The sequence below is a fragment of the Sapajus apella genome, unplaced genomic scaffold (assembly GCF_009761245.1).
Source record: "Sapajus apella isolate SASKATOON/1434 unplaced genomic scaffold, GSC_monkey_1.0 scaffold125, whole genome shotgun sequence".
In the NCBI taxonomy this organism is placed as follows: domain Eukaryota; kingdom Metazoa; phylum Chordata; class Mammalia; order Primates; family Cebidae; genus Sapajus; species Sapajus apella.
In genome coordinates, this window is record NW_022437065.1 from 1085615 (window position 1) to 1100105 (window position 14491).

The 14491-nt window shown below is 39.6% G+C and overlaps 1 protein-coding gene across 1 annotated transcript in view; it reads left to right on the top strand.

Moving 5' to 3' along the window:
* Nucleotides 1-14491, top strand: part of OTC (ornithine carbamoyltransferase) — a 65217-nt gene that overhangs the window by 10480 nt on the left and 40246 nt on the right. Inside the window, exons 2-3 of the mRNA XM_032261647.1 lie at nucleotides 1567-1705; nucleotides 4356-4437. Coding sequence (XP_032117538.1) covers nucleotides 1567-1705; nucleotides 4356-4437 — 221 coding nt within the window. The remainder of the gene's footprint in view (nucleotides 1-1566; nucleotides 1706-4355; nucleotides 4438-14491) is intronic.

Consider the following 14491-nt stretch of genomic DNA (forward strand, 5'->3'; position numbering starts at 1 on the left):
TTCTGCCTAAATACCTTACTTCCAAAGTTATCAAATTGCTGACTACGATGGAGATCTTGGGCACAGTTGTGTAAGCATTTTACTAGGGTTTCAGTAGAAGGAAGAAAGTGAAGGGCTGTCTAGAAACTTCTTTAGCTAGCAAAATGTCTTTGTACATCTACAAACTTATTTTTAAAATATTTGGTCCTTGGCCAGGCATGGTGGCTCACACCTGTAATCCCAGCACTTTGGGAGGCCGAGGAGGGTGGATCACCTGAGGTCAGGAGTTTGAGACCAGCCTGGCCAACATGGCGAAACCCCATCTCTACAAAAAATAGAAACAATAGCTGGGCATGGTGGCACATGCCTGTAATCCCAGCTACTCAGGAGGCTGAGGCAGGAGAATGTCCTGAATGTGGGAAGTGGATGTTGTAGTGAGCATAGATCATGCCACTGCACTCCAGCCTGGGTGACAGAGCCAAACTGCATCTCAAAAATAAATAAATAAATAAATAAATAAGTAAATAAAATAAAATATTTTGTTCTTCTTCGTCTAAACTTTTAACATTTTTATTTTTGTGTTTTGTTATATACATAATCTATTAGTATAACAGCACATATAAATAAAGAAAACATACATATGGATCCATGTTTAAAGAAACATAGAAAAGCTACAGTGTCCATTGATTTTCATCCAGGGATAAAAAGAACAAGTCTCCAAGAACAGGTTTGAAGGGCAGTAGGGGGAAAGTATGAAATTATTTTATATTGTGCCTTACAAATGCTGCTTGTACAGTCTGAAGATTTTAATAATAATAATAGCTATTATTGATTACTTATTATATGCCAGACAATGTCTGCTTTACATGTATTAAATCATTTTATCTTCACAATAACTCGATAAGATTATAGTAATTTTCTAGGTGGGAAATTTAGAACCAGAGAATGCGTAAGTAAATTGCCCTAGGTTGTATGACTAGTAAGTGACAAAGCCACTCATGTGGCTATTTCAAGGAAATAAGAATTCAATCTGTTTTCACAAATTCTTTTTTTCTCTGGAACATCCAAAATACTGGACGTATAAAATATAAACCATGGCCATATCAAATTTCAATGCATTAACACTTTGCAGAGACACATGAGGTTACATGTGATTTGCTGAGCTTTATCAAGAATAAAAAGATAAAGCATTAGCTATCTTTATCAAGAATGCTTTATCAAGAGGCCGAGGCAGGGGATCACTTGAGCTCAGAAGTTCAAGATGAGCCTGGGCACCATGGAGAAACTCTGTCTCTACTAAAAATATAAAAATTAGCTGTGCGTGGTGGCATGTGCCTGTAGTTTTCAGCTACTTGGGTGGTTGAGGCAGGAAAATCGCTCTAACCAGGGAGGCGGAGGCTACAGTGAGCTGAGATTGTGCCACTGTACTCCAGCCTGGGCCACAGAGTGAGACCCTGTCTCAAAAAAAAAAAAAAAGGGAGAGAGAGAGAGAGAGAATGCTTTATCAAAAATAAAACAATGAATCACCATAGTACATGGGTTTTTTTTCTGAAATTCATATTTCTCCTTTTCTAATCTTTTTTATAGGTGTGGACAACCACTACAAAATAAAGTACAGCTGAAGGGCCGTGACCTTCTCACTCTAAAAAACTTTACTGGAGAAGAAATTAAATATATGCTATGGCTATCAGCAGATCTGAAATTTAGGATAAAACAGAAAGGAGAGGTATGTAACATTTTCTTTCCACGTTCCATTACTACCAGTCAGCCTTTTTAAAGGCAACCTTCCCAAAGAAAGAGGAAAAAGAAAATACATTAAAATTCTTAAACAGTAGCTATGTAATGAAACCTCACAGTCAAGGTAATTGATTATCATGGAGCATACAGGCATACAAAAAAAGCATAAAAATCAGTTATTCAATGACAAGTCATTGCATTTATTTCATGTGGAATGATGAAATTCATTTTTAACTGGATCAAATCTAAGAAATCATTTGTTTGACAAGATTTTATTTTATTTTATTTATTTATTATTTTTTGAGACGGAGTCTTGCTCCGTTACCCAGGCTGGAGTACAGGGGTGCAATTTCGTCTCACTGCAACCTCTGCCTCCCAGGTTCAAGTGATTCTCTTGCCTCAGCCTCCTGAATAGTTGGGATTACAGGTGCCCACCGCTACGCCTGACTGTTTTTTGTATTTTTAGTGGATATGGGGTTTCACCATGTTGGCCAGGTTGATCTTGAACTACCGACCACAGGTAATCCGCCTGCCTTGCCTCCCTCCCAAAGTGCTGGGATTACAGGCGTGAGCCACCACGCCCGGCCAAGATTTTATTTTTAGATACCTTTTCTTTGTGTATTTTCTATCAAGTCAAAACTGAAGATGATTTTTTTTCCTAGCAAAAAATTTTAATTTTGGATGCATATCAGATATAAGATCATTAGGATAATGTTGAAAAATTCACAATAATGTGACAGTGTCTTAAAAAGCATTTAGATTAGCAAAGAAACAATTAATGACATCCAGGTGGGAGAAGAGATGGGATATGGGTCTTAGCTATAAGTATTATTCTCCATTTAGGCCAGGTGCGGTGGCTCACGCCTGTAATCCAATCACTTTGGAGGCCAAGGTGGGCGGATCACCTGAGGTCAGGAGTTCAAGACCAGCCTGACCAACATGGTGAAACCGCGTCTTAAAAAAAATAAAATAAAATAAAATCCTGCATTTTGAGCAATTTATATTTGAAACACACTCAATTAATATAGTAGCTTCATTTAGACTGCTTAATTGTGAAAGCATTTTTGTTTTCCAAGCTTGTTCAAAAGCCTTTTTAAAGAGTTGGTTTCAGGTTGAGAAAGTTTGACACGGCCTTGATTTTATCTAGTTGGCTAACTCTCCAAGCTCCTAAGAACAAACTGAGGACAGGAGTGACCGCAACTGCTGTGGGTTGATGTTCCTATAAAACACCTGAAATAAGGAGAAAAGTTTTTCCCAGGCCCAGGCCTATGATCTTGACACTTTGTGGGTGAGGGAGGTTAGCTGGCAAAAATCTGTTTGTTCCAGAACTCATTCTATCGGGAAGCCCATCTACAGAAGAGGAAGGAGGAAGTGCCCCACCCCACATTCAAACTTTCCAGATTGTTTTCAAATGACTTCCAGAAGCCAAGTCTTTGTATCCCCATGAGGATGCATGATGAATGTGTAGCTAAAACACTGGGGCTTCATCATTGACCTAGGTGGAAGCCTTAGTGCCCCATGTTTTAACAGAGTAGCATTTTCCTAGCTGAGAAAACACCTCCAAACCAAACACCTGCAAGGTCATTGAAAATTGAATGGGGATTTCTTTTCTTTCTTTCTCTTCCTTTCTTTCTTTCTTTTTCTTTCTTTCCTTCTTTCTTTCTTTTTCTTTTTAGGGCACTAATCTGCCACTGAATGGGGATTTCAACAGAGTTAAGTAAGAAGGTGGTTCCAGTATAAAATATTAATATACTTTGGAACAAATTCACGTTTAACTCCGAGCAATTAATACTACTTTCTAATTACAAGTCAATAAGCTGTGGGAATTACTGTTCTGTTCCCCCATTTGTATAGCATATAAAAAAACATTTTAGGCCGGGCTCGGTGGCTCCCACCTGTAATCCCAGCACTTTGGGAAGCCGAGGCTGGTGAATCATGAGGTCAAGAGATCGAGACCATCCTGGCCAACATGGTGAAACCCCATCTCTACTAAAAATACAAAAATCAGCTGGACATGGTGGCAGACGCCTGTAGTCCCAGCTACTTGGGAGCCTGAGGCAGAATTGCTTGAACCTGGGAGGTGGAGTTTGCAGTGAGCCGAGATCGCACCACTGCACTCCAGCCTGGTGCCTGGCTACGGAGGAGCAAGACTGTGTCTCAAAAAAAAAAAATAATAATAATTAAATTCACTTTTTTGTTTTTTTGAGATGGAATCTTGCTCTGTTGCGCAGGCTGGAGTGCAGTGGCACAATCTCAGCTAACTGCAACCTCCATCTCCCAGGTTGAAGCGATTCTCTTGCCTCCACCTCCCTAGTAGCTGAGATTACAGGCACACGCAACCACGCCTAGCTAATTTTTTTTTTTAATTTTTTATTTTTAGTAGAGACGGGTTTTTGCCATGTTGGCCAGACTGGTCTCAAACGCCTGACCTCAGGTGATTTGCCTGCCTCGGCCTCCCAAAGTGCTGGGATTACAGGCATGCGCCACCTCACCTGGCCTAAATTCAATTTTTAAACAATATTTTAAACACTTATTTGGGGGTAGTTATTACTTATTTTCTAATAATGTAAAGAATAGGTTTTAAAACATAATTTATATATAAGATATATTTTAATTCTATTCTTGTCCTTGATTTATAGTATTTGCCTTTATTGCAAGGGAAGTCCTTAGGCATGATTTTTGAGAAAAGAAGTACTCGAACAAGATTGTCTACAGAAACAGGTAAGTCCTCTGCCAAATTCACACTTGTGTTGAAGAGGGGGATCGAGGGTGAAGACTTTGGAAGGGTAACCCAGTGCAGGGATTTGTCTGCCTCTAGCAACCATAAAGAGAAAACATTTTTACTGGGAGCAGTAGTGCAAGCCTGTGAATGAGCTTTCCAGTTCTCATAAAAGCTATAAGCAGAAAAATTAGTTTCATCAGTAAGAATTCCATAAGGAACTGAGTAGAAGTCCATATAACTCTTCATGTTCACAAAAGAAAGGTAGGTGGGCACACATTTTCAGGCCTTGAACTCACGTGGGTAAGAAATGTGTCTATTTTTCTAGCATGTAAAGAGCATTTCCTTGTGTGTCTCAATTCTGCTGGATGGTGGTAATTAAATGTTTGCAATATTAGGCAATCCTCAGTTGTTTCAGGGTTTATTTTGTCCATTTGGGTCTCCTCTCCCTTTCCCCACAGCCATGGTTAAATCAATGGAGAGTATCTGAATGTCAAGACATGTAGGGCTTTGGGGATCTGGTCCTTGGTCATTAGGACATCGTCATCAAATGTCCATGCTGGGGTCTGTTGGGACTTCTATATTCCCATTGGATCTTGGCTGTCTCCGATTTACTGCAAGGTTTGCTTCACTCTGATTAAAAGGCTTGATATTGAGACAACCAAGTATAAAGGGGTCACTGGATCACCTCCAACTGGCCTGCACACTGGGAGGAGTGCACACTGGGGTGAAGCCTTGGGAAGTTCACACCATTTGCAGTGGGGAAGAGCCAGCCTCACCTGTCCTGAGGTGGAACCTGGGATTCAATCTGAGAGGCGGGATGACTACTAACAGGACTCTTGCTCTGCTGAGAGTCCCTGTTTCCCTTTTGTTTCTTTTCACCCGATAAACCTTGCTCTTCTCACCCTTCAAGGTGTCTGTGAGACTAGTGTTTCATGGTTGTGTGGCAAGGACCCCATTACAACAATATATCTCTTGGTCTCATTCTCTCAACCTCTTAGCATCTCTCCAAGACACATTAAGCGCAGAGGTACTACAAGGCTGCCTCTACTCTATTGTTCCTTCCTTATGCTGAGTGCCAGGGAGCTCTATAACATTTACTGCCTTCTAGAGGTCTGTCTTAAAAGCCAGACAGGATGTCCTCAGTTCTGTGATTCTCCAAACTCATCGGAGATTTCCAGCATGCTTCCTATCCTTCAGAAGTTGGCCTGGGGAACACGCAGCAGGGTACGGCGTCAAAGGTCCATCATTTTTTATTTCTGTTGCTTCTCCTCTCTTTTCTCTTCTTCCCCTTTCAGTTATCAGTACTGGAGACCAGGAAATAAAGCAGGAGGAAAAACTGGCTCTGACTATTCATGGACTCTTCCAAATCTATGTTTTTGTGCCTAGAACTCTAGGCTGTTAAGGATCAATTTTTTTTTTCTCAAGCTATTATCTCTGCAATTGCAAAACAGACACTTTGAAACTCATAGGCCACAAATTACTTATTTTCTTTCTCTGCATTTCTGCTCTACCAGACCTCACTTGAATCAATAATATGTCTGCCGAAATGAGCAATCAGACAGGGTCAAGGAGGAAGCACCACAAACAAAAACACATTGGTTGATACTTCAAATATATTATTCTACCTTATAAGTATCAGAGTTTTCTAGGGCTTAGAAGCAAACAACTATTACATGTAATTTTTACCTTGGAATGATCAATAATGAAGCTTACCAAATAGATATCAAAAAGAAAGTTACGGTGGATTAAGCAACTTGCCAAATTCACTCAATTAATTCAAACAGCACCAAGATTCACACCTCTTGTCCACTATTCTTACTAATGCACACTCCTTCTCCCTAGAGAGAAGGAAGGAGGAACAGGGAAAATATATAAGGTGTCAATCTTTAAAGCCCTAGGAAGAAAACAGATAAGAACATCTTGCTCTTTAAAGCTGGCTGCTATAAGAGATCATGTTGATATCTGACAGATGGTAGGGAACAAAATGAATAAGCCAATCAGTAATTCTCAAATTCTGCTCCCTTTCAACACTAGTATTCCATGAGTTGGGTAGATATTATTTTATTTTATCTTGTATCTTTTTTGTTTGCTTGTTTTTACTATTAGTACTTAAGAGAAGTGGTCTTTTTTGAACTCACTAAAATAATTGATTAATACATAGAGATTTCTCAATTTTAAGTTTTTTAAAAAGGAGTTTTGCTGAGTTCATAGCATTTTTTTTATTTTTTATTGTACTTTAAGTTCTGGGGTACATGTGCAGATCTTGCAGGATTGTTGCATAGGTACACACAAGCCATGGTGGTTTGCATGGCATTTCTATGACTTTTCCCTGTTCAACTGTTATGTTTGAAACCAGAATATTTCTGAATAAATGGTCAGTTTCACCATTTACAATAATGTGGTAGTTAATCTATTAATAAAAACGAGAGTGACAATTTAATAAGGTTTTGGATGCAGACCCTGTGCCAGGTGTTCTACATTAATTATGTGTGTTATCTCACTTAATCCTCATGACACTTCTGTGAGAGAAGACCGTTGAGGAAAACAGGCTGAAATAGGTCCAGCAAATGGCTCAAAGGTGCATAGCTAATAAATGGCAGACCCAGAATTAGAAGCTATTATTATCATTATTATTATCATTGAGATGGATTCTTGCTCTGTTGCTCAGGCTAGAGTGCAGTGGTGTGATCTCAGCTCACTGCAACCTCTGCCTCAGCCTCCTGAGTAGCTGGGATTACAGGCTTGCGCCACCATGCCTGGATAATTTTTGTATTTTTAGTAGAGACAGTGTTTCACCATCTTGGCCAGGCTGGTCTCAAACTCCTGACCTCCCTTGTGATCCACCCACCTCGACTTCCCAAACTGCTGGGATTACAGGTGTGAGCTACTGTGCCCGCCTGGAAGCTATTATATATGTATATTTGAGACTCCATCTATTATATATATAATAGCTGGAAGCTATTATACTCTCTATGTATATTTGAGATGGATTCTCACTCTGTCACCCAGGCTGGAGTGCAGTGGCATAATCTCAGCTCACTGCAACTTCTGCTTCCCAGGTTCAAGCAATTCTCCTGCCTTAGCTTCCCAAGCAGCTGGGACTACAGGCGTGCACCACCACACCTGGCTAATTTTTGTAATTTTTAGTAGAAACAGAGTTTCACCATATTGGACAGGCTGATCTCGAACTCTTGGCCTTATGATCCACCCACCTCAGCCTCCTAAAGTGCTGGGATTCCAAGCATGAGCCACCAAGCCTGGCCTTAAATATATATTTTTAAATATCTAATTTAATAAACTAAATCTATTGATTTAATTTAATTATATAGCATGTAATTTCACATTTTATTCTAGTAAAATTGTTTCTACAGGTGGCATTAAGCATTTTGTTAAATGATGGCTTTTCTATAAAGAAGTCCTTACAAACCTGCCCCAAATCAGAAATAATAACAACAAATACATGAAGCAAGGAACGTATGACTGTTAAAACTTATGGTTCATGGAGCATTTGTCATTATACTCAATAATCGCATATGGCATCCTGTCAATCTCAAAAATAGGAGAATCACTCAGAGTGAGTAGCTGCCTTAATTGTTTACAGAAACAGTAAACCCCAATCAAAATCATGACAAACATTCCTATTGTGTATCTGTGCATCTTAACAATTGTCCTTTGGTACAATTTTTCAACAAGTACCACCTGTTACTTTGGTGCTTAGAATTAAAATAGGTGCAGTTATAACTGTTACTGCCCCAAATCTATGCCAGCCCCTGAGATGATCCTCATAGGACAGTCCTTGGCCATTCTGTTCCAAGCCTGAGTTTCAGAGCTACATTCCTATTTCTACTTATCTCAGGAGACAGAATCAAATTCTCCATCCTACTCTTACCATAGTAATTGTTTATGTAACATGTTTATTAAAGTGTAACACACAAAGTGCACAAATTATTAAGTGTATGGTTCAATGAACTCTTACAGTGAACAAACCATTGTAACTAACACCCAGACAGAGAAACAGAATGGTAGTAGCACCCAGAAGCTCCCCACTACCTTGTATTTCCTTCCAGTCACTACTCCTTCTCCACCCAGGGGTAACTATTATCTTGGCTTCTAACATCACAGATTCGTTTTGCCGGTTTTTGAACGTTATATAAATGGGATCATTCAGCATATGCTCTTTTGTGTCTGACTTCGTTTGCTCAACATTGTGAGATGTATCAGTGTAGCTGTGTGTAGTTGTAGATCATTCATGCCTCATCCACTCTTTGTGTGTGCCTGCCTGGAAAACCAGACAATTCTCCTATGTGCCTAACAATGATTATATTCTTGTATAGAAAATTAATTGAGTCGATAGACAGATACATTTATTAATCTCTGTAAATGCAGCAGCTGATAAAAATGCAAAAGGCATTCTAAGACATGGTTCTTTTCATTATTTAACATTGGTATTTCACTTTCAAGGTGAAGTAGAAGCTGGTCTTTTAACAGCTGTTTCAAAATTGTCATCTGTACAAAGATGCCCATATAAAAATTGTGATACTATTCTGCAGTTATAAAAGCCAAACACAGAGACGTAAATAACTGCCTTAATTCTACCAGTAAGGGTCCTCGGATCCCTCATATTTCCAATGAATGAATTCTATTTACATCCTCTTTTCCAAAGCAGGCAGGAATATATGGGGAAGTAAAAGAGCAAAATAAGATTTACTTTTATTTTCCCAAACAGAAATTAATAAATTAACAGAAGGAACTTTTTGTTCAAAAATAGCTGATATGAAAGCATAAACAAATGAAACAGGTAAAAGCAGGCTTCTCTGGATAAAGAGTGGAAATCCTCTCTCTGTCCTCTTCTTCTTGGCAATGGCAGCTTCTAGTGGCTTCTCTAAACCTCTGATGTCCTTCATAAGTATGTATTGCCATACAGACCTGGTAAACTGGCAAATTCTTGGCTTGTACTTTTGGGTTGAGGTCTGAGGCTTCTTTTTGCTCTGAGACAAAAATTGCATAGGCAATTTCTTCTCAGAGGCAGTATTTCCTACCCATTTAATCTCTTCCATGAACTGCTGAAGTCTTTGGCTCCTGCCTGTACACACTTTCTGTTACACTTCTTCCTACCCCTGTCTCTTAAGTCCAGGCACCATATGCATCTTTTTTTTTTTTTTTTTTTTTGAGACGGAGTTTCGCTCTTGTTACCCAGGCTGGAGTGCAATGGCGCGATCTCGGCTCACCACAACCTCTGCCTCCTGGGTTCAGGCAATTCTCCTTCCTCAGCCTCCTGAGTAGCTGGAATTACAGGCACGTTTCACCAGGCCCAGCTAATTTTTTGTATTTTTTGTAGAGACGGGGTTTCACCATGTTAACCAGGATGGTGTTGATCTCTTGACCTCATGATCCACCCGCCTCGGCCTCCCAAAGTGCTGGGATTACAGGCGTGAGCCACCACGCCCGGACCGTTCTTCTTTTTTTTTTGAGACGGTGTTTTGCTCTTGTCATTCAGGCTGGAGTGCAATGGTGCAATCTTGGCTCACTGCAGCCTCCATCTCCTGGGTTCAAGTGATTCTCCTGCCTCATCCTTCCAAGTAGCTGGGATTAGAGGTGCACACCATCATACCCAGCTAAGTTTTGTATATTTAGTATGGGCAGGGTTTGTCCATGTTGGCCAGACTAGTCTCAAAATTCTGATCTCAAATGATCCCCCCATCTTGGCCTCCCAAAGTACTGGGATTATAGGCGTGAGCCACTACACCAGGCAGGATCTTCTGGATAGCACAAACAGGGAAGTGGAAGGATAACAGACTAATCTTGAGTTGCTATAGCAAAATGACTTCTCATCAAAGAAAGAGTGTGACTTGGAACAGACCTACCAGGAGGTCTGAAACTTTGTTTGAAATCTTCCTCCATAGTCCTCAACCTTCAATGGTACTCAGACCTGTACTAGGCACTTAGTAGGTGCACAATAAATAATTGTTTATGAATGTGCAGTATTTATATTTGTTTAGGTGATGTTGCCTGTTTATAAAGAAATTAAATACTCAAGAGTGATTAGTGATTATAATCACCATTAAGCTTCATTATGTTGCTTCATAGATAATAGAGATTTCTTTTCTTTCTGTTAACAAAATGAGGGGCTGTTCACAAGTGAGAAGAATGGGTCCTTTCTTCAGAGTCAAAATTTCTCTTTTATTCATTCAATGAGTATTCATTAAGCACTTACTATTTACTAGGTTTTATTCTAGATGCTTGGGGGTGATATCTCAGTAGACAAAAGAGAGGAAAATCCATGCCTTCATGGGGCTTACATTCTAGTGGGTACACAGACAATAAACAACAGACATAATAAATAAGTGGATGCTACAGTAGTTTTGAAGATGATAAGTACTCTCAGCAAGGAGAAGAATGTGCCTGGAACGGAGGGAAAAACAAGTGCACCATTATTGGGACATTGGCTTTTATTCTGAGTGAAATGGGAAATTGTTGGATGATCTTGAACAAAGGAGGGATATGAATTGCATTTTAAAGTATCCCTCTGACTGAGCATAGACTGTGGAATAGATTGTGGGGGGCCCAGGGTGAAAACAAGGTAGAAGTAATGAAACCTGTCAATAGATAGCTATTATTTATAGAAGCTGGGGCCATGGTGGCAGCAGTGGAGAGGGTAATAGGAACGGATTCTAGATATGTTTTGAAGGGAGAGACAAGATTACTGATGTATTGGGTAAGAGAGAGATGTCAAGGATGACTTTAAGATTTCTGCGTGAGCAAATGTGAAGGCTGCTGATGGAACAAATGGAAAGGGAAAGGTTGGGAAATCAGTCTTAGATATGTTGAGTTTGAAGTGCCTATTAGACATATAAACAAAGATGTTAAAAAAGCAGTTGGATATGAGTCTGGAATTTGGGAGTGAAATCTTGACTAGAGATATTTGCGTGTCACCAGCATATAGATGATATTTAAGGCCATCAGACTGGATAAAATTATAAAGAGAGTAAGTGTAGATTGAGGGATGAGAGAAGAGAACCAAGGGCTGGCCCTGGGGCACACCAACATTAAGAAGTCAAGAAAAATAGAAGGAACCAAAAATGGTGACTGAGAAGGAGCAACTACCATGGTAGATGCAAAGGCAAACAGGTGTGATGTCCTGGACACTGTGTGAAGAAAGTTTATCAAGTAGAAAATGAAGATCAACTTGGTTAAATACTGCTAAGTCAAGAAGAAAGAGGACTCAGAAGTGGCCACTGGATGTAGCAACATGAAGGTCACTGATAAGTTTGGTGAGAGGAGTTTTGGTGCAGCAGTGGCAGGGGACAAAGCCTTATAGATTTTTTTTTTTTTAAAGATGGGGTTTCACCATGATGGCCAGGCTGGTCTTGAACTCCTGACCTCAGGTGATCCGCCCACCTTGGCCTCCCAAAGTGCTAGGATTACAGGTATGAGCCACTGCGTCCGGCCAGCCTTATAGATTTGATGGAAATGAGAAGAGAGGAACTAGAAAGAGAAAGAAGAACAAGGAGCTTTGCTGCAAAGGAGAGCAAACAATGAAAGGAATACTTGTCAGGGAAATTAGGACCAAGAGAAAATCTGTATTTGTTTTTTAATAATGAGTGAAAAAACGAGAACAGCGCATTCAAGATGTTGGTGACATAAGGGAGAAAATGAGGAATTGCTAGAGCAATGTCTTTGAGCAGGCAAGGGGAGTGGCTTCTAGTGCGTGAATGAAGGCATTACATGGGGCATGGAAAATTCATCTATGCTTAATAGGAAGGAAAGCAGAGTATATGAGTACAGATGCTGACTAGTGGAGAAATGTAGTGGAGTCTGGAAGTTCTCCTTTTATTGCTGTAATTTTTTTCAGTGAGGTAGGAAGCAAGGTGAAAAGCTGAGAAGCTCACTTCACCTATAAAGACACACATACCCTGATAATGAAGGGTTGGAAAAAGATATTCCATGCAAATGGAAACTACAAAAGAGCAAGAGTAGCTATACTTATATCAGGTAAAATAAATTTCAAGACACAAATTGTAAAAAAAGACAAGGCCGTATGTAATGATAAAGGAGCCAATTCAGCAAGAGGATATAACAACTATAAATATATATGCACCCAATGCTAGGGCACCCAGATATATAAAGCAAGTATTATCAGAGCTAAAAAGAGAGATAGAATCCAATACAATAACAGATGAGGACATCAACACTCCACCTTCAGCACTGGACAGATCATGAAGACTGAAAATCAATAAAGAAACATTAGACTTAATCTGCACTATAGACCAAGTGGACATAATAGATATTTACAGAACATTTCACCCAACAGGTGAAGAGTACACATTCTTTTCCTTAGCACATGGAACATTATCAAGGATAGACCATATGTTAGGCTACAAAACAAGTACCCCAAATTTAAAAATATTGAAATTATATTAAATATATTTTTGACCACAATGGAATAGAACTAGAAATCAATAACAAAAAGAATTTTGAAAAAAATATAAACACATGGAAATTTTAAAATATGCTCCTGAATGACCATTGAGTCAATGACAAAATTAAGAAGAAAATTTAAACATTTATTGAAGCAAATGAAAATGGAAGCCCAGCATATTAAAACTTGTGAGATACAGGAAAAGCAGTACTAAGAGGGATGTGTACAACAATAAATGCCTACATCAAAAAAATAGAAAAACTTCAAATAACCTAATAATGCCTTCTAAGGAACTGGAAAAGCAAGGGCAAACCAAACCCAAAATTTGTAGAAGAAAAGAAATAATAAAGGTCAGAGAAGAAATATATGAAACAGAGACTAAAAAAAATACAAAAGATCAATGAAATGAAAAGTTGTTTTTTTGAAAAGAAACACTTTCAAAATATATGAAGAGGCCAACCACTTCCTCACCATGTTAGTTGTTACCACCCTGTTTCAGCCTACCAACTCTCACCCAGATTTTCGCAACAGTCTCCTGACTTGGCTCCCTGCTTTTGCCCTGCTATGGATGTCCAATTGAAATCTAAGTAAAATCATTTCCCTCCTCTGCTCCAAGCCTTCAAAGGCTCCACATTTTATCCAGACAAAAGTCAATGTTGTTGCCTTCTCCCCACCTTCCTTCTGCATCCTCACTTCCCCACTGTCCACGCTACCTTCTTTATCTTCTTGTTGTCTCTCTCTCTCTCTCTCTATTTTTTTTTTTTTTTTTTTTTGAGAAGTCTCACTCTGTCACCCAGGCTGGAGTGCAGTGGCATGATCTCGGCTCACTGCAACTTCTGCCTCCCGGGTTCAAAGTGATCCTCATACCTCATCCTCCTGAGTAGCTGGGATTACAGGCGTGAGCCACCACACCTGGCTAATTTTTGTATTTTTAGTAGAGATGGGGTTTCTCCATGTTGGCCAGACTGGTCATGAACTCCTGACCTCAGGTGATCCACCCACCTCGGCCTCCCAAAGTGCTGGGATTACAGGCATGAACCATTGTGCCTGGCCTCTGGTTGTCTCTTGAACCTACCAATCATGACCTTTACACAGGAACTTTACACATGCTCTTCCCACTGTCTCATATGTTTTCTCTGGCTCACCCATCCATTTTCCTCAGATCTTTACTCAAATGTCCCATAATCAGTGTGGCTTCCTTGACCATACTACTTAAAATTGCAACTCCTGTCCTGTAAATTTCCTATTCTCCTTCCCTGTTCTGTATTTCTTATAGCACTTATCAGTATCTTAACATACAATATATTTAATTTACTCATTCAGTTTATACTCTGTCTCTCCCCATTTGAAAGTAAGTTCCATGTAATCAAAGACTTGCATCTTGTTTACAATGCTTTCTTCAGTGCCTAGAACAGCACCAGGCACATATTTTCAGAATGAATGAATCAATTTCAGAATCATACAGTGAAGGCCAGGACTTGTGGTGTGTAGTCACTCCACAGACATGAGATGTGCCATCCACCGAAAATTTGATTTGTTTACTGACAGTGAGAATACCTCACATGCTCCAAGAAGATATGAAAAAGCATATTACTCACATCATGTGGCTTTCTGGGGATAGTAGGTCTGGCTCC